The sequence below is a fragment of the Salvelinus alpinus genome, chromosome 9 (assembly GCF_045679555.1).
Source record: "Salvelinus alpinus chromosome 9, SLU_Salpinus.1, whole genome shotgun sequence".
Lineage (NCBI taxonomy): Eukaryota > Metazoa > Chordata > Actinopteri > Salmoniformes > Salmonidae > Salvelinus > Salvelinus alpinus.
The window spans coordinates 30,181,872-30,203,138 of NC_092094.1; the positions used below are offsets into that span (position 1 = coordinate 30,181,872).

The window sequence follows — 21,267 nt, forward strand, 5'->3', positions numbered from 1 at the left end:
TTTCTAGTTTCAGAGAGCACAACACATCTCTCACCCAATATTTATAAGATGGGGGAGCTGCCATCTTCCAGTTCTGTAGTATTAGCCGTCTAGCTAAAAGAGTTGTATAAGCAACAGTGTCCGACTGGATTCTTGACAGGGGGGTACCTATGGGCAGTACTCCAAAAAGGGCTGTAAGGGGAGAGGGATCTATAACAGTGTCATATATATCAGAGAAACATTTAAATATTAATTCCCAGAAACCTGACAGTTTATGACAGCCCCAGAACATATGCAACAGTGTGGCTGGTTCAATTTTACATCTGACACAGGTAGGATCAAAATCAGAGAATATTCTTCCAAGTCTGGCCCCAGACCAGTGGATACGGTGAACCACCTTGAATTGAATGAGGCTGTGTCTAGTGCTAAAAGAGGACGAATGCACCCTGCGCAGCACAGATTCCCAGGTGTCTTCCCCAAGTTCCTCCCCCAAATCCTTTTCCCATCGAGTCTTTAAAGGCACCAAAGAAGGGTTCTGTAAGTCATGAATGATTGCATATACATCTGAAATTGCGCCCCTAGGAAGCTTGTTCAGCTCCAAGATGCTCTCTATAGCTGTATTCGCAGGCCTATGGGGAAATTCAGGTGTGTTAGCTCTGACAAAGTTCCTAGTCTGGAGATAGCGGAAAAAGTGGGACCTTTCCTGTAGCTGAGCAAAAGAGGCAAATGTATCATCAAAGAATAATTGGGCTAGTGAGGAGAGGCCTAGTGAGTGCCAGATGCCAAAAGCCCCATCATTCAAAGATGGAGGAAATAAAATGTTCTGATTGATTGGGCCTGATAGAGAAAAGCCTCGGAGGCCAAAGGCTAAACGGAACTGATTCCAAATTTTAAGAGACTGCTTTACAATTGGGTTGACACACCTTTTGCTTGGGGACACTGGGAGAGACGAGCACAACATAGAAGAAAGTGCAGCAGGTTTACACGATTCAGACTCCATCTGGACCCAGAGTGGTCTAGGGCCAGTAGGATCAGTCTACAGCCAGTACAGAAGGGCTCTGAAATTTGCAGCCCAATAGTATGTCTGAAAATTTGGTAGAGCTAAACCCCCCAATGACTTAGGCTTCTGTAAATGTTTTCTACCAATCCGTGGTACCTTGCCATCCCAAATAAAATGCATGAATGTTTGATCCAGTGAAATAAAAAAAGATTTTGGAATAAAAATGGGTAAACATTGAAATAAATATAGAAATTTGGGCAACACACTCATTTTAATGACATTAATCCTTCCGATAAGAGAAAGAGGTAGCGAATTCCAAAAAGTAAAAGATTGTTTCAAACTGTCTGCTAGAGCAACCAAGTTTTCCTGAAACAAATTTGAATATTTTCTTGTCACTTTAACTCCCAAGTAGGTGAATTGATCCCGGACAATCCTAAACTGAGAACTTGTAAAAGAGCACTTTAAAGCTGCCTTGTTTACAGGAAAAAGCTCACTCTTGCCTAGATTCAGCTTGTACCCTGAGATTGATCCAAACCTTTTAAGAACAGATAAGGCGCATGGCAATGAGGTATCAGGGTTAGAGATAAACAAAAGGAGGTCATCCGCATATAGCGAGACTTTCTGCTCTGAGCCCGTCCTGATTATTCCTTGAATGGCATCATTAGAGCGTAGTGCAATGGCGAGAGGTTCGATTGCCAAAGCAAACAACAAGGGGGAGAGTGGACAGCCCTGTCTGGATCCGCGGTGCAAGGGAAAATAGTCAGAGGACAAGTTGTTAGTCCGTACCGAATCCATGGGGGAAAAATAAAGAATCTTTATCCACGCAATGAATTTGGGGCCAAAGCCAAATCTATAAAGAGTAGCTGTTAGGTAATCCCACTCAACACGGTCAAACGCTTTTTCTGCATCAAGTGAGACCACCACCTCTGGGTCCTCCGACGCTGGGGAGTACAGTATATTCATAAGGCGCCTAATATTGAAAAACAAATGCCTATTTCTCACAAAGCCAGTCTGGTCAGAGTGTATTACTTGGTGCAGCGAGCCTTCCATACGGATGGCTAAAAGCTTGGCTAGGATTTTGTAATCACAGTTTAAAAGCGAGATTGGGCGATAGGATCCACATTCCAGGGGGTCTTTGTTTTTCTTTAATAGTAATGAAATTGAAGCCTGATAAAGACTAGGCGGTAGCTTTGAGGTATTAAGGCACTCTGCAAATAGTCGAGACAAGAATGGGCAAAGCAGACCAGAAAACGTCCTGTAAAATTCGGTTGGAAAACCATCCGGACCCGGTGATTTGCCACTTTTCATTGCGGACACTGCTGTTGCAATCTCCTCAGGTGTAAATTCTTCTTCTAGACAGTCATGGGTGTCTGTATCAATTGAAGGCATATTCAGGCCATTAAAGAAGGAATCAATCAGCAAAGGGTCTTGAGGGGATTCAGAGGTGTATAGCGCAGAGTAAAATTGTTTGAATTGATCATTGATCTCTTTATGTATAACTGTGGTGGCACCAGACGGGGTCCTTATTTGTGGGATTAAACGTGAGGCCTCAGATTTACGGATCTGATGTGCAAGGAGTTTACTGGCCTTGTCGCCTTGTTCATACACTCTGTACCGAGCTCGCAAGAGTAACTGTTCAGCTTGCCTGGTAGAAAGCTCATCAAATTCAGATTGGAGTAGTTGGCGCTCTTTATGCAGATCAGAGGAAGGAACCATAGCATACTTCTCATCCAATGTGGCTATGGATTCGCTCAGGTCCCGAAGTCGCTGAGAGCGAACTCTGTTTTGGTTGGCTGTATAAGAAATAATTTGGCCACGTAGGTATGCTTTGAGAGACTCCCATATGGTAGGGCAGGACATACCTGGTGTTGAATTAGTTTCTAGGAATAAGGTGATTTCAGAATAAATGAAATTGACAAACTCCTTATCTGAGAGTAAAATGGGGTTAAGACGACATTGATAACACATAGGAGGTCGCTGGGGAAACTCTAGTTCAAGCACTAATGGTGAATGGTCAGAAATAACAATACTCTTGTAAGTACACTGCCGAAGGTTAGGCAGAAGTTTTTTGTCCAAAAAGAAGTAATCAATCCGGGAGTATGTTTGATGAACATGAGAATAAAAGGAATACTGTCTATCTGTAGGATGTAGGAAACGCCAGGCCTCAAACATGGCATATTTCTGAAGAAAGGCTTGAATAAGTAGGGCACATTTAGATGGGCCTGTAGTTGTTCGTGAGGACTTGTCAAGAACTGGGGACATTTTGCAGTTGAAATCCCCCCCTAAAATCAACAAATGAGAATCTAAATTGGGTATAGCAGACAAAAAGGAAGAAATGAAACTTGTGTCATCCCAATTGGGAGCATAAACACTAGCCAAAACAAGAGGGGTAGAAAACAGTTTACCGTTTACTATGACGTATCGTCCCTTAGGATCAGCGATAACCTCAGAAGCTACAAAGGGAGTAGCTTTATCAACCAAAATGGCAGCCCCTCTTGATTTACTATGAAAGTTAGAGTGGAACACTTGACCAACCCAGTCCCTACACATCCTAAAGTGCTCACCAGTCCTCAAGTGAGTCTCTTGTAGAAATGCAACATTTGCATTCAAACCCTTTAAGTGTGTCAACACCCTCTTACGCTTCACTGGGTTATTAACCCCTTTGATGTTCCACGAAATGTACTTGATCGCATTGTTTCGGCCCCTCTGGGCATTCCCGTTATACAACCCTGTCATTAGCGCATAGAATGGAAAAGCAATGAGCGCCCAAAACCCCCAGAATAACTTGTCTCAGAGTAATAATGTACGGTGGTAGATGTTTGGAAAAAGTACAGGAAAAAAAACGAAAAAGACAGAATGACAACATTAGAACTGAACAATTCAACCCCTCCCCCCACCCCCTCCCCCCATCCCAGACAATACCTCCCCAAACGAGGTACAAGCCTAAATAGAACATGTTCTCTTCGCACAGTATGTCTGTGAGAGTGCGGTCTTAAACCTAAACCCACAGTCCCGCTCTTTAAAGTCGCGTTTTGTTAGTGGATCAAACAGCAAAAAGAGATAATCATTTTTTAAATAAAAAAAATACAAGTGAATCCCTTGTGCAGACGAAATTACAAAAGCACCACTTGTAGATGTATATAATTATATTCCCAGTCTTATAACAGGCATTTGAGAGAGAAAATAAAGAAAATAAAGAAAATGTATAAAGGCTCTCAGCCGAAAACCTAATTTGAAGTAAGGAAATCGTAGTAAGACAATCCAAAATAATAATAATAATTATTATTATAATAGTTTTCTAGTTGAATGCTGAGACAGCTTACAACCAAGATCAAAAAACTACGTGTGCGCAACGTTGAACGCTTGCTGGGCATAAATGACGCTCAGAACTTTTAAAATTTAAGTGAAGACCCCAAAAAACGTGTCGCCTCGGGAAGCATTTACTGTTTACTGGGTCAATGCAAACGGATGCAGTAAACAAATAACCAAGAATATTTTGAGTCACTGAGACACTATGTAAACAAACTGAATAGGTGAGCAAGACAGCCTAGAAACACAGGAGTAAAGTAAAACCTCAATACAATGAAATTAAAATGACTGAATGCTTGTAAGGCAAGCACACTAGATGATCACATCAAATAAGCCTGAATGGGTTCGCCAACTCCCCAACTATACAAAATTAGCATGTTGTAGCTAAACATAATTGTACCACATGTGGGTTACTTACTATCCACAGTTCGCAAGCAACAGTTGCTGAACTATGAGCAAGTTCAAGACTTCTTGATGTGACGTTGAATGTGAGAGAGAGCTTCATCCGGAGATTCAAATGTGTAGTCTTTACCATCATGAGATAGCCATAAACGGCCGGGAATCGCAGTCCGTACTTCACACCTGGATGGTCCCGAAGTAGTCGTTTGGCCTGTCCGAAAGCTGCGCGCTGCCTGGAAACAGTGGGGGAGTAGTCCTGGTAGATGGAGAAGCTCTGTCCTTGAAAGCTCAGGTATTGCGGGCTCGTCGGAGAATCTCCATCTTCTCATGGAAAAAGTGCACTCGAAGAATTATGTCACGGGGCCTCTCCCCATCCCGGGGCTTTGGGCGCAGCGACCGGTGGGCACGATCAATCAGGGGCTTTTCATCTAAGGCAAGATCTTGGCCATGTTCTGTTATAATCTCCACCCGGCACAGCCAGAAGAGGACTGGCCACCCCTCATAGCCTGGTTCCTCTCTAGGTTTCTTCCTAGGTTTTGGCCTTTCTAGGGAGTTTTTCCTAGCCGCCGTGCTTCTACACCTGCATTGCTTGCTGTTTGAGGTTTTAGGCTGGGTTTCTGTACAGCACTTCGAGATATTAGCTGATGTACGAAGGGCTATATAAAATAAACTTGATTTGATTTGATTTGATTTGTCATATCATCCTGTTACCGGGATTGCAGCCATAAGAAGTTCGTCTGGTCTTGTTAAAAAAAGTTTCAAATAGCACCCTGTTTTCCTTTATACACTTCATTCCTTCCTACATACATACATTTACACATAATTAGGCTCATAAAAATTGTCTAAGGTCATCCCTTTATACTGATCTGAGAGCATATGTTTGTAACATTGGATAATAGGCTACAAGGAGACTTAATCAAGCAGACAAATGCAACGTCAGTATTATTATGGTCTAATATGGTATATGTTATGAGCATAATAATAAGTGACTTTTGGAAACAGAGTTGTGGATTTGATTAATAGACCTAGGACTTTTTTATCTGTTCAGCACCTAAACTAGTGCATGGCTTTAGTTTTTAATGAATTAGTGCATAACATCAACAGCAGGAATGAAGACACAGACGATGATGAACCATCAACTATGTTTATTTCAATGGGCATGCCAATGGCAGGGTCTGAATTTATTGCTCAACCTTTTCCGTGATAAAGATGGGACCAAGCTGAACATCTCCCTCCCATATATCTGAGGAGAGAGTAGACACAAGGACAGGAGAGACATTATACATATCCAAAAGTAGCCTTCAGCAGCTGGACAATACAAAGACAGCTAGGTTAAGAACATCAATATTCACTCACTCTTTATCTGCTCTCAAAAGTTACCTTTATTAATAATTATTATAGTGGGGAATAAAACACTTTCAAAAATGGATTTTAGGAGCAGCAAACAGTGAGCAGATATTGACCTTTCAGAAATTCAAACATTCTCTGCAAGTATTTTTGAGGTTTCCAGATTGTTGTTATCTTAAAAAGCAGACCTTTGTTGCCTCATACGTACTTGCTGGTTTTTGATGCTTAGTGGTATCGCGTCCCTTCCTGTTGCTACAGGTGGAGTCACAGCAGCCACACACTCCATCATTTCCACCAGCCTCCCTCCACCTGTTAACAAACTGCATCTTTAGGGCTACATTCGATCAAACCAGCATTGCAGTATTGACGTAACATAATAATACCTTTCATGTATTGCATAACATACGCTGTGTCATCAAGTATGAACATTTATTTCATTAATGTAACATGTATTTGACCCAGGTGTAGAACGCACACACTTACGTATTAATGAAGGAGCAGGCCTTGTACTCAAAATCAATAGGGAAGGCGATTGTGGTTGCCTTCAGGTGACAGGTAATGAAGATCTGTTGGAATTTACCAAGAACATGGCCATTGTAACAATTAAAGCATAGGATAAATACCCAATTTAAAAAAATTATGTCTCATGTGATATGTTTCCGTGTTATTTGTTAGTATTATTTCTGCTTGTCTGCATACCTGCCCTGTGAGGGATAAATAAAGTAGTATTGAACTGAATGAATTAACTCACCATGTCGAGCGTAGCGGGATAATCTGAAGCAGCCTGAACAGGTATCTTTGTTTTCTGCGGATTAATTGGGTCACTCCCCTTCTGGCTCTGGAACCTGAAAGCCTCCAACTGGAAATACAGCTTGTAGTCTGCGGAACGAGGCATGAACTGGGAGTGGGAACCTGTCATTTTGGCATCGATCAGACACCTATGGGGGTACAGATGGTGCAAGGGCAGGGGCAGGGCGTGGTAGGGGGAAGCTTTAGCTGGGCTCACATTTAACAACATGACAGTCAGTGCACTCATTAAACTGCCCTGGTTGCCCGCACAACTCAAGCATAGGCATTAGATGTTGCCTCAGTCAAGGTTACTCATCACACTTTGCACAGTTAGGGCCGGTTTCCTGGACAGATCTTAAATTACATCACAAATAGGATTCTTACATTAATCCAGAATAAAAAACTTCAGAATACTGTTTTCTAGATCCAGACCGTGGAGTCCTTGATTGTGTGTCCCTGCTCAGACGTTGAATGCATCAACCAATGACAGATTACTATAGCATATGATGCGGTTAGCTGAAATGTAAAATACCTATCCAGGCATTGTAACATCTAGTATGCGTCAGCAACGTCTGAGCAGGGGAACATGACTCTTGACAGCGGCTGTGTCAACATAGTCAGCCCAATTCTGATCAAATACCCAATTATTGGCAAAAGAGCTGATCTGATTGGTCATAAGACCAATTAGTGGAAAAAGATCAGACCTGTGCTGCATGTGTAAACACAGCATAATTACATGCACTATGTGAAGGTGGTTATGATCTGAGGTTGCTTCAGAAGCCTCGTATGGACCACAAATATTCAAGCATTGTATGTATGAGCACAGACTGGAGCAAACAATCAAAATAAAACAATGCAGAAGATAAAAGCAAACATTCAAAATAATTGCAGTTAATAAAATATTACCCCATAACAATATTATTTTGCAACAGAAAGCCAAGTTTGGACAACCATTTCATGCAAGTGAAATTAGTTACCTAATTCTGCAATAACTCATTTGGAAAAGGAAAACTTTAACTTTAAGCTCTGTCAGGGAAAGCAGGAAACCTAAACTCAGCAAAAAAAGAAACGTCCTTTCACTGTCAACTGCGTTTATTTTCAGCAAACTTAACATGTGTAAATAATTGTATGAACATAACAAGATTCAACAACTGAGACATAAACTGAACAAGTTCCACAGACATATGACTAACAGAAACGGAATAATGTGTCCCTGAACAAAGGAAGGGGGGTGGGGGGTCAAAATCAAAAGTAACAGTCAGTATTTGGTGTGGCCACCAGTTGCATTAAGTACTGCAGTGCATCTCCTCCTCATGGACTGCACCAGATTTGCCAGTTCTTGCTGTGAGATGTTACCCCACTTCTACCAAGGCACCTGCAAGTTCCTAGACATTTCTGGGGGGAATGGCCCTAGCCCTCACCATCCGATCCAACAGGTCCCAGACATGCTCAATGGGATTGGGATCTAGGCTCTTCACTAGCCATGGCAGAACACTGACATTCCTGTCTTGCAGGAAATCATGCACAGAGCGAGCAGTATGGCTGGTGGCATTGTCATGCTGGAGGGTCATGTCAGTGACCGGTGGTAGCGGTGGTGCGCGCTAATAGCGTTTCAATCTGTGACGTCACTCGCTTTGAGACCTTGAAGTAGTGGTTCCCCTTGCTCTGCAAGGGCCGCGGCTTTGTGGAGCGATGGGTAACGATGCTTCGTGGGTGACTGTTGTTGATGTGTGCAGAGGGTCCCTGGTTCTCGCCCGGGTCGGGGCGAGGGGACGGACTAAAGTTATACTGTTACATTGGTGCCGTGACCTGGATCACTGGTTGCTGCGGAAAAGGAGGAGGTTGAAAGGGGGGAGAATGTAACCGATGTGAAATGGCTAGCTAGTTAGCGGTGGTGCGCGCTAATAGCGTTTCAATCGGTGACGTCACTTGCTTTGAGACCTTGAAGTAGTGGTTCCCCTTGCTCTGCAAGGGACGTGGCTTTTGTGGAGTGATGGGTAACGATGCTTCGTGGGTGACTGTTGTTGATGTGTGCCGAGGGTCCCTGGTTCGCGCGAGGGGATGGACTAAAGTTAAACTGTTACATCAGGATGAGCCTGCAGGAAGGGTACCACATGAGGGAGGAGGATGTCTTCCCTGTAACGCACAGCGTTGAGATTGCCTGCAATGACAACAAAATCAGTCCGATGATGCTGTGACACACCGCCCAGACCATGACAGACCCTCCATCTCTAAATCAATCCCGCTCCAGAGTACAGGCCTCAGTGTAACGCTCATTCCTTCGACGATAAACACGAATCCAACCATCACCCCTGCTGAGACAAAACCGCAACTCGTCAGTGAAGAGCACTTTTTGCCAGTCCTGTCTGGTCCAGCGACGGTGGGTTTGTGCCCATAGGCGACGTTGTTGCCTGTGATGTCTGGTGAGGACCTGCCTTACAACAGGCCTACAAGCCCTCAGTCCAGCCTCTCTCAGCCTATTGCAGACAGTCTGAGCACTGATGGAGGGATTGTGTGTTCCTGGTGTAACTCGGGCAGTTGTTGTTGCATCCTGTACCTGTCCCGCAGGTGTGATGTTCGGATGTACCGATCCTGTGCAGGTGGTCTGCCAATGGGAAAACGATCAACTGTCCGTACTGTCTCCCTGTAGCGCTGTCTTAGGCGTCTGACAGTACGGACATTGCAATTTATTGCTCTGGCCACATCTGCAGTTCTCATGCCTCCTAGCAGCATGTCTAAGGCACGTTCACGCAGATGAGCAGGGACCCTGGGCATCTTTCTTTTGGTGTTTTTCAGAGACAGTAGAAAGGCCTCTTTAGTGCCCTAAGTTTTCATTACTGTGACCTTAATTGCCTACCGTCTGTAAGCTGTTAGAGTCTTAACGACGGTTCCACAGGTGCATGTTCATTAATTGTTTATGGTTCATTGAGCAAGCAGTGTTTAAACCCTTTACAATGAAGATCTGTGAAGTTATTTGGATTTTTACGAATTATCTTTGAAAGACAGGGTCCTGAAAAGGGGGCGTTTCTCTTTTTGCTGAGTTTATATTGTCATTGACACAGTGCGTTATTCTGAAGTTAAACCTGCCTCCTTCTTGGTTTAGTTTATACCCTCACTTAGACCTGGACTAGCTCAAAATTTATTTCTAGAAATCAGACTGTTAATTCCAGATTAGTTAAAGTCTAGGACTATTCTAAACCATTTTTTGAGAAATAACATGTTCATTAGTCCAGTTTAAAAGTGCATTTAAATCCAAGATTAGGCTATGTCCACGAAACCACCCCTAGTGTTGACTGAACCCCCTCCTTTACTTACCCATGATTCTCAATGAAGGCGTATCTGGGATTGGCGTTTATGTTGGGTTCCAGGGTGGCCACACAGCTGTCCACAAAGATACGCAGGGGGACGTGGAAGTACTGCATGACAGAGGCCTCGATGTTCACCATATCACCCAACACGTACATGTTACCGGCCCTCTCATACTGCCAGTCAGCTGCCAAGAGAAGTTGTAACATTACATTTGCTATTGATACTAACATTACCGAAATGAACAGGTTAAGCGTACTCCTGGTCTAAAAAGTACACTCAATTAAGAGTTTCATTAGAACTCGATGGAGAATCTCCACTGAAAGTTATTTTTAGCCCAGGAAAAGCCCAAATCTGGGTCCGGGAAATTGGCTTTTTAGTGTGGACCCTCTCTACACTGCATTTGTACCCACCAGTCATGAGCCTCATGGAGAAGTACAGGAGTTCCTCTGCATACTTAGCAGCGGAGAAAGGGGTCCAGGTTGGGATCAGGGCCAGGCTGCTCACATTGTGTTTCCTGGAGGAGAGAGACATTGTTTTACAAATGTTTTTTATAAATGTGTTGTACATCTGTATAGGAATCACCATACCTGGTTTTAATATTAATTGTGTTTTAAATTAAGAAGCCAAATAAATGTCCACTGTGGGTGTGGTGAAAGTATGATAACTTTAATGGTAGTGAAACAGTGTAGTACTGTATTCACCTGCAACTAGAGACTCAATCCAATCAAACCTGCATTCTAGTATATATATATACAGTGGGGAGAACAAGTATTTGATACACTGCAGGTTTTCCTACTTACAAAGCATGTAGAGGTCTGTAATTTTTATCATAGGTACACTTCAACTATGAGAGACGGAATCTAAAACAAAAATCCAGAAAATCACATTGTATGATTTTTAAGTAATTAATTTGCATTTTATTGCATGACATAAGTATTTGATACATCAGAAAAGCAGAACTTAATATTTGGTACAGAAACCTTTGTTTGCAATTACAGAGATCATACGTTCCCTGTAGTTCTTGACTAGGTTTGCACACACTGCAGCAGGGATTTTTAGTCCAAGGTGGCTTAGCAGTTCAGACGTCTTTTTCTGTTCCGTATTGTCGTGTCCTGTATATATATATATTTACACCTTTCTTCGCATATCTTTTATTTATTTTATTATCCAAGAACTCAACTACAAAAGCTTTCCTGCAAAAGCTTTCCTGCAACCCGCTTCACCAATTACAAAAAGTATTATTTACCTCAATCTGAAAATCCATCGTGGAAGCTAGCCAGGGGCTAATTCAGAAGCTAGCCTGAAAGCTAACCAGAAGCTACTCCGATAGCTAGCCAGAAGCTAATCTGTAGCTGCCCCGAAATTAGCCGGTTTGCTGGCTAGCGTTGGTGTTTCAGCTGCCCACGTTTTGTGGTCATCAGCTATTCCTTTAGCTCGATAATCTACCGGCACTTTTGTGCAACGCGACTCGGACCGGAGCATTCCGGGACTTTTTTTCTCTCAGTTTCCCCGGATTCCAGCCGCAGGCTCTGGACACTTGCACCTTGATTCCGCAGCTAGCTAGCTGCAAACCGTGTGACTATTGGCTTACGTCGACCCCGGAGCAAACTCAAATCATTCTGGAGCTAGCCAGCTGAGGAGTTCCATCACCATCCGGACCCGTTTCTTTTGTTGCTGCTGCAGATACGGAACCCCACCGGGCCTTCACGACTGACTGCCGCGACTGACTGCCGACGTTATCTGCCCGAGGGATTTATCCAACCGGCACCTCCGTCCCGACGTTACCTGAACGTTCATCTGAGGCCCGCTAATCGTTAGCTGTCTTATCGGCTGCTATCTGAACAAGTATATCGGACAACTATTATTATTATTATTATTTATTTATTTTATTTTTTTCCTTGGGTCACTATATCTATTTTGCCAATTTGGATTGATCCCCTCTACCACACGGAACCCCACTACACGGAACCCCACTAACCTACCGACGGAAACGCACGAGGTATCTACAAACAGACCTCCATCCTATGCTGCTACCGATAGCCATATACCCGGCCAGCTGTCTGGATCGCCACGACCCCAAACCAACCTCTACTCACTGGACCCTTATTGATCACTCGATTAAGCATGCCTCTCCTTAATGTAAATATGCCTTGTCCATTGCTGTTCTGGTTAGTGTTTATTGGCTTATTTCACTGTAGAGATTCTAGCCCTGCTCTCTATACCATATCCAACCTCTCAGTTCCACCACCCACATATGCGATGACATCACCTGGTTTCAATGATGTTTCTAGAGACAATATCTCTCTCATCATCACTCAATACCTAGGTTTACCTCCACTGTATTCACATCCTACCATACCTTTGTCTGTACATTATTCCTTTAAACTATTTTATCGCCCCCAGAAACTTCCTTTTACTCTCTGCTCTAGTAGCTCTAGGCGACCAATTCTCATAGCTTTTAGCCGTACCCTTATCCTACTCCTCCTCTGTTCCTCTGGTGATGTAGAGGTGAATCCAGGCCCTGCAGTACCTGGCTCCACTCCTATTCCCCAGGCGCTCTCTTTTGATGACTTCTGTAACCGTAATAGCCTTGGCTTCATGCATGTTAACATTAGAAGCCTCCTCCCTAAGTTTGTTTTGTTCACTGCTTTAGCACACTCTACCAACCCGGATGTTTTAGCCGTGTCTGAATCCTGGCTTAGAAAGACCACCAAAAATTCAGACATTTTCATCCCCAATTACAAGATTTTCAGACAAGATAGAACGGCCAAAGGGGGCGGTGTTGCAATCTACTGCAAAGACTGCCTGCAGAGTTCTGTTATACTATCCAGGTCTGTTCCCAAACAATTTGAACTTCTACTTTTAAAAATCCACCTCTCTAAAAACAAGTCTCTCACCGTTGCCGCCTGCTATAGACCACCCTCTGCCCCCAGCTGTGCTCTGGACACTATATGTGAACTGATTGCCCCCCATCTATCTTCAGAGCTCGTGCTGCTAGGCGACCTAAATTTGAACATGCTCAACACCCCAGCCACCCTACAATCTAAGCTTGATGCCCTCAATCTCACACAAATTATCAATGAACCTACCAGGTACCACCCCAATTCCGTAAACACGGGTACCCTCATAGATATCATCCTAACAAACTTGCCCTCCAAATACACCTCTGCTGTTTTCAACCAAGATCTCAGCGATCACTGCCTCATTGCCTGCATCCGTAATGGGTCAGCGGTCAAACGACCTCCACTCATCACTGTCAAACGCTCCCTGAAACACTTCAGCGAGCAGGCCTTTCTAATCGACCTGGCCGGGGTATCCTGGAAGGATATTGATCTCATCCCGTCAGTAGAGGATGCCTGGTCATTTTTTTAAAATGCCTTCCTCACCATCTTGAATAAGCATGCCCCATTCAAGAAATTTAGAACCAGGAACAGATATAGCCCTTGGTTCTCTCCTGACCTGACTGCCCTTAACCAACAGAAAAACATCCTATGGCGTTCTGCATTAGCATCGAACAGCCCCCGTGATATGCAACTTTTCAGGGAAGCCAGAAACCAATATACACAGAACAGCCAAGGCTAGCTTTTTCAAGCAGAAATTTGCTTCCTGCAACACAAATTCAAAAAAGTTCTGGGACACCGTAAAGTCCATGGAGAATAAGAACACCTCCTCCCAGCTTCCAACCGCTCTGAAGATAGGAAACACTGTCACCACCGACAAATCCACTATAATTGAGAATTTCAATAAGCATTTTTCTACGGCTGGCCATGCTTTCCACCTGGCTACCCCTACCCCGGACAACAGCACTGCCCTCCCCTCTGCTACTCGCCCAAGCCTTCCCCATTTCTCTTTCTCCCAAATACAGTCAGCTGATGTTCTAAATGAGCTGCAAAATCTGGACCCTTACAAATCAGCCGGGCTAGATAATCTGGACCCTTTCTTTCTAAAACTATCTGCTGAAATTGTTGCCACCCCTATTACTAGCCTCTTCAACCTCTCTTTCGTGTCGTCTGAGATCCCCAAAGATTGGAAAGCAGCTGCGGTTATCCCCCTCTTCAAAGGGGGGGACACCCTTGACCCTAACTGCTACAGACCTATATCTATCCTACCCTGCCTTTCTAAGGTCTTCGAAAGCCAAGTCAACAAACAGATTACCGACCATTTCGAATCCCACCACACCTTCTCCGCTATGCAATCTGGTTTCAGAGCTGGTCATGGGTGCACCTCAGCCACGCTCAAGGTCATAAACGATATCGTAACCGCCATCGATAGGAAACAATACTGTGCAGCCGTATTCATTGACCTGGCCAAGGCTTTTGACTCTGTCAATCACCACATCCTCATTGGCAGACTCGACAGCCTTGGTTTCTCTAATGATTGCCTCGCCTGGTTCACCAACTACTTCTCTGATCGAGTTCAGTGTGTCAAATCGGAGGGTCTGTTGTCCGGGCCTCTGGCAGTCTCTATAGGGGTGCCACAGGGTTCAATTCTTGGACCGACTCTCTTCTCTGTTTACATCAATGATGTCGCTCTTGCTGCTGGTGATTCTCTGATCCACCTCTACGCAGACGACACTATTCTGTATACCTCTGGCCCTTCTTTTGACACTGTGTTAACAACCCTCCAGGCGAGCTTCAATGCCATACAACTCTCCTTCCGTGGCCTCCAACTGCTCTTAAATACAAGTAAAACCAAATGCATGCTCTTCAACCGATCGCTGCCTGCTCCTGCCCGCCTGTCCAACATCACTACTTTGGACGGCTCTGACTTAGAATATGTGGACAACTACAAATACCTAGGTGTCTGGTTAGACTGTAAACTCTCCTTCCAGACTCACATCAAACATCTCCAATCCAAAGTCAAATCTAGAATTGGCTTCCTATTCCGCAACAAAGCATCCTTTACTCATGCTGCCAAACATACCCTTGTAAAACTGACCATCCTACCAATCCTCGACTTCGGTGATGTCATTTACAAAATAGCCTCCAAAACCCTACTCAATAAATTGGATGCAGTCTATCACAGTGCCATCCGTTTTGTCACCAAAGCCCCATATACTACCCACCACTGCGACCTGTACACTCTCGTTGGCTGGCCCTCGCTTCATACTCGTCGCCAAACCCACTGGTTCCAGGTCATCTACAAGACCCTGCTAGGTAAAGTCCCCCCTTATCTCAGCTCGCTGGTCACCATAGCAGCACCTACCTGTAGCACGCGCTCCAGCAGGTATATCTCTCTAGTCACCCCCAAAACCAATTCTTCCTTTGGACGCCTCTCCTTCCAGTTCTCTGCTGCCAATGACTGGAACGAACTACAAAAATCTCTGAAACTGGAAACACCTATCTCCCTCACTAGCTTTAAGCACCAGCTGTCAGAGCAGCTCATAGATTACTGCACCTGTACATAACCCATCTACAATTTAGCCCAAACAACTACCTCTTTACCTACTGTATTTATTTATTAATTTATTTTGCTCCTTTGCACCCCATTATTTCTGTCTCTACTTTGCACTTTCTTCCACTGCAAACCAACCATTCCAGTGTTTTTTAGTTTTTATTTTACTTGCTGTGTTGTACTCACTTCGCCTCCATGGCCTTTTTATATTTTTATTTATTTATACATATATTTGTTTGCCTTCACCTCCCTTATCTCACCTCACTTGCTCACATTGTATATAGACTTATTTTTTTCACTGTATTATTGACTATATGTTTGTTTTACTCCATGTGTAACTATGTGTTGTTGTATGTGTCGAACTGCTTTGCTTTATCTTGGCCAGGTCGCAATTGTAAATGAGAACGTGTTCTCAATTTGCCTACCTGGTTAAATAAAGGTTAAATAAATAAATAAAAATAAATAAATAAATAAAAATTTGGCCCACTCCTCCCTACAGATCTTCTCCAGATCCTTCAGGTTTCGGGGCTGTCGCTGGGCAATACGGAGTTTCAGCTCCCTCCAAAGATTTCCTATTGGGTTCAGGTCTGGAGACTGGCTAGGCCACTCCAGGACCTTGAGATGCTTCTTACGGAGCCACTCCTTAGTTGCCATGGCTGTGTGCTTCGTGTCGTTGTCATGCTGGAAGACCCAGCCACGACCCATCTTCAATGCTCTTACTGAGGGAAGGAGGTTGTTGGCCAAGATCTCGCGATACATGGCCCCATCCATCCTCCCCTCAATACGGTGCAGTCGTCCTGTCCCCTTTGCAGAAAAGCATCCCCAAAGAATGATGTTTCCACCTCCATGCTTCACGGTTGGGATGGTGTTCTTGGGGTTGTACTCATACTTCTTCTTCCTCCAAACACGGCGAGTGGAGTTAGACCAAAAAGCTCTATTTTTGTCTCATCAGACCACATGACCTTCTCCCATTCCTCCTCTGGATCATCCAGATGGTCATTGGCAAACTTCAGACAGGCCTGGACATGCACTGGCTTAAGCAGGGGGACCTTGCGTGCGCTGCAGGATTTTAATCCATGACGGCGTAGTGTGTTACTAATGGTTTTCTTTGAGACTGTGGTCCCAGCTCTCTTCAGGTCATTGACCAGGTCCTGCCGTGTAGTTCTGGGCTGATCCCTCACCTTCCTCATGATCATTGATGCCCCACGAGGTGAAATCTTGCATGGAGCCCCAGACCGAGGGTGATTGACCGTCATCTTGAACTTCTTCCATTTTCTAATAATTGCGCCAACAGTTGTTTCCTTCTCACCAAGCTGCTTGCCTATTGTCCTGTAGCCCATCCCAGCCTTGTGCAGGTCTACAATTTTATCCCTGATGTCCTTACACAGCTCTCTGGTCTTGGCCATTGTGGAGAGGTTGGAATCTGTTTGATTGAGTGTGTGGACAGGTGTCTTTTATACAGGTAACGAGTTCAAACAGGTGCAGTTAATACAGGTAATGAGTGGAGAACAGGAGGGCTTCTTAAAGAAAAACTAACAGGTCTGTGAGAGCCGGAATTCTTACTGGTTGGTAGGTGATCAAATACTTATGTCATGCAATAAAATGCAAATTAATTATTTAAAAATCATACAATGTGATTTTCTGGATTTTTGTTTTAGATTCCGTCTCTCACAGTTGAAGTGTACCTATGATAAAAATTACAGACCTCTACATGCTTTGTAAGTAGGAAAACCTGCAAAATCGGCAGTGTATCAAATACTTGTTCTCCCCACTGTATATATAATATAATATGATATAATATAATAATATATATAATATAATATAATACTATAATATAATAATATAATATGTATATATATATATATATTCTGAATTAAGTTGTCAAAAAAAATATATATATTAGAATGCAGGTTTGATTGAATTGAGTTTACCCACTATTGCTAGTGGGTTTTGGCTACACTGGGTTGAGGTTATTTCCTGAAATACTTCAAGTCTGCTTGATTTATCTTATACTACATGCTGGGTGGGCAGGACTGGTACTTTTGGAACTGTTTCATTAGTTCCTGTTGTGGCAGGCAAACTAAATCAGTCTGTACTATTTGGACCTAGGTCTGCTCCTCCCACCTTGGATAGTGGCACTCAATAAGGATCATCGCGTCATTTGTCCTGATGAGGGGGGTGTTTGCCAGAGGTTTGGGTTTGTAAAACAGAGTGAAGATGTAGATGAGGGAGTTGGTAGTCATCTGAGAAACAATCACAACAATATTAATACATTCACAAATTTAATTAAAATAGACCAATTTACTATGGACAGGACATGTGAGATTGTGAGGAATGTGAGATTTTTTTTATCCAACCATTTGTTCAGGTAAATTGACAACTAACTGCCATGTACAATAATGCCCTACATACAATATAAATACCTGGGCTTGTATTATTTTTTTGCCACTTATCACTCATTTGGGGTTATAATTTTTCATTTTGCTTTTCAAATAATATAAATACAGTTCATGACTATCATTATCATCATTATAATACATACCCTTAGCTGGCTGCCGCATGACTGCAGCGGAGACTCAAAGATGAGCACCTGGTTGATATTGTCAAATCCAGACATAGGGCAGTCTCCCAAAGTGAGGTCTTCTAGCTGGATCAACTGGCCGATCCCCAGCAGGTCGTGCTTCGCTTCCACGTGGACCATGTTCTCCCTGCACTCAGCCCTTACTGAATTGGCAGCCACAGGGGTTCTCGCCTCTGAGCTCCCAATAATCTTGGGCTCTGGCTTTGGGTCCAGAGGATAGCTCCAATCCAATGGTGTATCAAACTTCTGCTTAGCCTGGGTTTGGTCTTTTGGTGGGATCCTGGGCTTCTGATACGGTGATTGCTGAGGCTGCTGAAGTGACGGACGATTGGGTTTGAAGGGTGGCCAATTCTGAGCAACACACAGACAGCCAAGCATGGCCACTGCCACGAGACAAACTACACTCCACTTAATCGCCATGGCTTCACAACAAGAATTGATCAGCAATGTTCACTGGATGATGTGAAGTGGATGAAGGAGAAGTGGCCACTTTTATAACGGATTGAGCGTTGTTTACTTATTGGAAACCCGCCCCCTCCTCATTTGAACATTCCCTATTAGCTCTGAGGAGTCAAGGTTTTAGCCAATCAAATGCTGTGGATGATGGTCCTTTAATAGCAGACTATTCAAAGCAACTTCTTAATACCAAAAATGTTATGTTATATTATCAAAGTTTCAAGATTTTTGTTGTTAAAAAATGCTTTTTCATCAGAAATAAATGTTTTTGGGTACCTTTATATGTGTGTTTGCTAAGTTTGCTTTATATATAGATGCCACAAACGTATTTTTTCTATAGTTAATATATTAAAATGTTACTTATGTGTCACATTTGATCGACTTTCGACATCCTTTTCAGTAAGAGTTCTCTTATATGTGAGTTATATTTTGTAAGGTGGATACAGTATATAGCGTTTTGCAAAAATAACATATACTGTAATTATGATATATTATATATGAACATATACAAGTCTATATCATGATTAGATTAAAGAAACACACTAACCTTTCATTCATTCTTAAAGAGAAACTGCTGGTTGCAATAATTTGAGATTATGTATTTATTGAATGTAAAAATAGATTTTTCATGTTACTTTCACATGGGGGTAGATTAAGTGAACGCGAAGCAGACTGCCTGGGTGAATGACCTCTCACACTGTGTATACTTGCAAAATTGACATTTATTGACATGCTGCGTGTCGGTCAGTAAGACCTCTGTCAAGGCCACAGTCGAACACACACAAGATCAACACAGGAGACTGCCCACTGGGCACAAACTGGTTGAATCAACGTTATTTCAATGTAATTTGTCAACATATTGAGACATGGAGTCTATGTGGAAAATACATTGGATTTGCAAAAAGTCATCAACTTTAACTGTTGTTTTGAGGGTTAAATTTAAACCACAGGATTATGTCTCATTAAATAAAGGTTAAATAAAAAATATTATTTAAAAAATGTCATCATCATAACCAATTTTCACATTTTTTTCAGCCTACGTTTCGTTTCAGGGTTGGGTTTTATTTGAATGTTACCAACCACCAGAATGGCATTGTTTATTGATTAGAAACAGATGAAAATGTATTCCTCTTCGTGACTGAGATAAGCCAAACAGCCTTGTGTCCATTTAACCACCTGAGCCATGGAGCAAATACAAATAAAGGGTGCAAACTTAGTTTTTTTGTACCCAAGCTTTTTTTAACCAGAAAACTATCATAATCCATTGGATAATTTGTCAATTTTCACTTATTTTTTGCTAGTCTGTATGAAGAAAATATACACTGAGTGTACAAAACATTAAGAACACCTGCTCTTTCCATGACAAAGACTGACCAGGTGAATCCAGGCGAAATCTTTAACCCCTTACTGATGTCACTTATTAAATCGACTTCAATCCGTGTAGATAAAGAGTAGGATACAGGTTAAAGAAGGATTGTTAAGACTTGAGACAATTGAGGCATATATGGTGTATCTGTGCCATTCAGAGAGTGAATGGGCAAGGCAAAAGATTTAAGTGCCTTTGACATCCAGCCAACTTGGGCCAGCATCCCTGTGGAACGCTTTCGACACCTTGAAGAGTCCATGCCCCGACGAATTGAGGCTGTTCTGAGGGCAAAACTCAATATTAGGAAGGTGTTTTGCAAACCCGCTCCTCCCGGTGCACCAAGATGGTTTTGACCACTTGAGTTTTTCTTCACTACATGCTCCAATACTTTATATTTTTATATTATATTATATTATATTATATATTATATTATATTTTTATTCTGAGCTTTGTGTCGCTCCTGCAGGGTTGAAATGTTTTCTCTCTTTTGTTTACAATGGTGCTATGCTCAGATAATAGCATCGTATGCTTTCGCTGAAAAGCCTATTTGAATTCTGACATGTTGGCTGGATTCACAACCAGTGTAGCTTTAATTTGATATCTTTCATGTGTGATTTAATGAAAGTTTGATTTTATAGTAATTTTCATAGTCATTCATTTTAATGTGGCGCTATGCATTTTCTCAGGCTTTTTGCCAAGTGAAACAGTAGTGTCTTGCCTAAACTCAGATTTTTGGATATAAATATGAACTTTACCGAACATAAAATACATGTATTGTGTAACATGAAGTCCTATGAGTGTCATCTGATGAAGATTATCAAAGGTTAGTGATTAATTTAATCTATATTTCTGCTTTTTGTTAATGCTCTCTTTAGCTGAAAAAATGGCTGTCTTTTTCTGTGACTTGGCTCATACCTAACATAATCGTTTGGTGTGTTTTCGTCGTAAAACCTTTTTGAAATCGGACACTTTGGCTGGATTTACAACAAGTGTAGCTTTAAAATGGTGTAAAATACTTGTATGTTTGAGGAATTTAAATTATGGGATTTCTGTTGTTTTGAATATGGCGCCCTGCAGTATCACTGGCTGTTGATGAGGTGGGACGCTAACGTCCCACATACCCTAGAGAGGTTTTAAACCCTGTTGTTGCCATAACAAAGAGGTTGAATACTTATTGACTAATGACATTTCAGCTTTTAATTTTTTATTAATTTCTTTGACATTATGGGATATAGTGTGTAGGCCAGTGACAAAAACATCTTAATTTAATACATTTTACATTCACGCTGTAGCCTGTAACACAACAAAATGAAAAAGTCAAAGGGTGTGAATACTTTC

At 42.6% G+C, this 21,267-nt stretch overlaps 1 protein-coding gene across 1 annotated transcript; it reads right to left on the reverse strand.

Annotated features, from left to right (window-relative positions):
* Positions 1-5,817: 5,817 nt before the first annotated feature.
* On the reverse strand, positions 5,818-18,587 carry LOC139584613 (zona pellucida sperm-binding protein 3-like). Its single transcript, XM_071416660.1, has 8 exons — positions 18,069-18,587; positions 17,651-17,769; positions 10,543-10,646; positions 10,139-10,316; positions 6,786-6,972; positions 6,518-6,600; positions 6,243-6,343; positions 5,818-5,930 (listed from the first exon to the last, which is right to left on the reverse strand). Exons 1-8 carry the CDS (start codon positions 18,525-18,527, stop codon positions 5,869-5,871), a joined length of 1,293 nt encoding a protein of 430 aa, XP_071272761.1. The 5' UTR covers positions 18,528-18,587; the 3' UTR covers positions 5,818-5,868.
* Between the last annotated feature and the right edge of the window lie 2,680 nt (positions 18,588-21,267).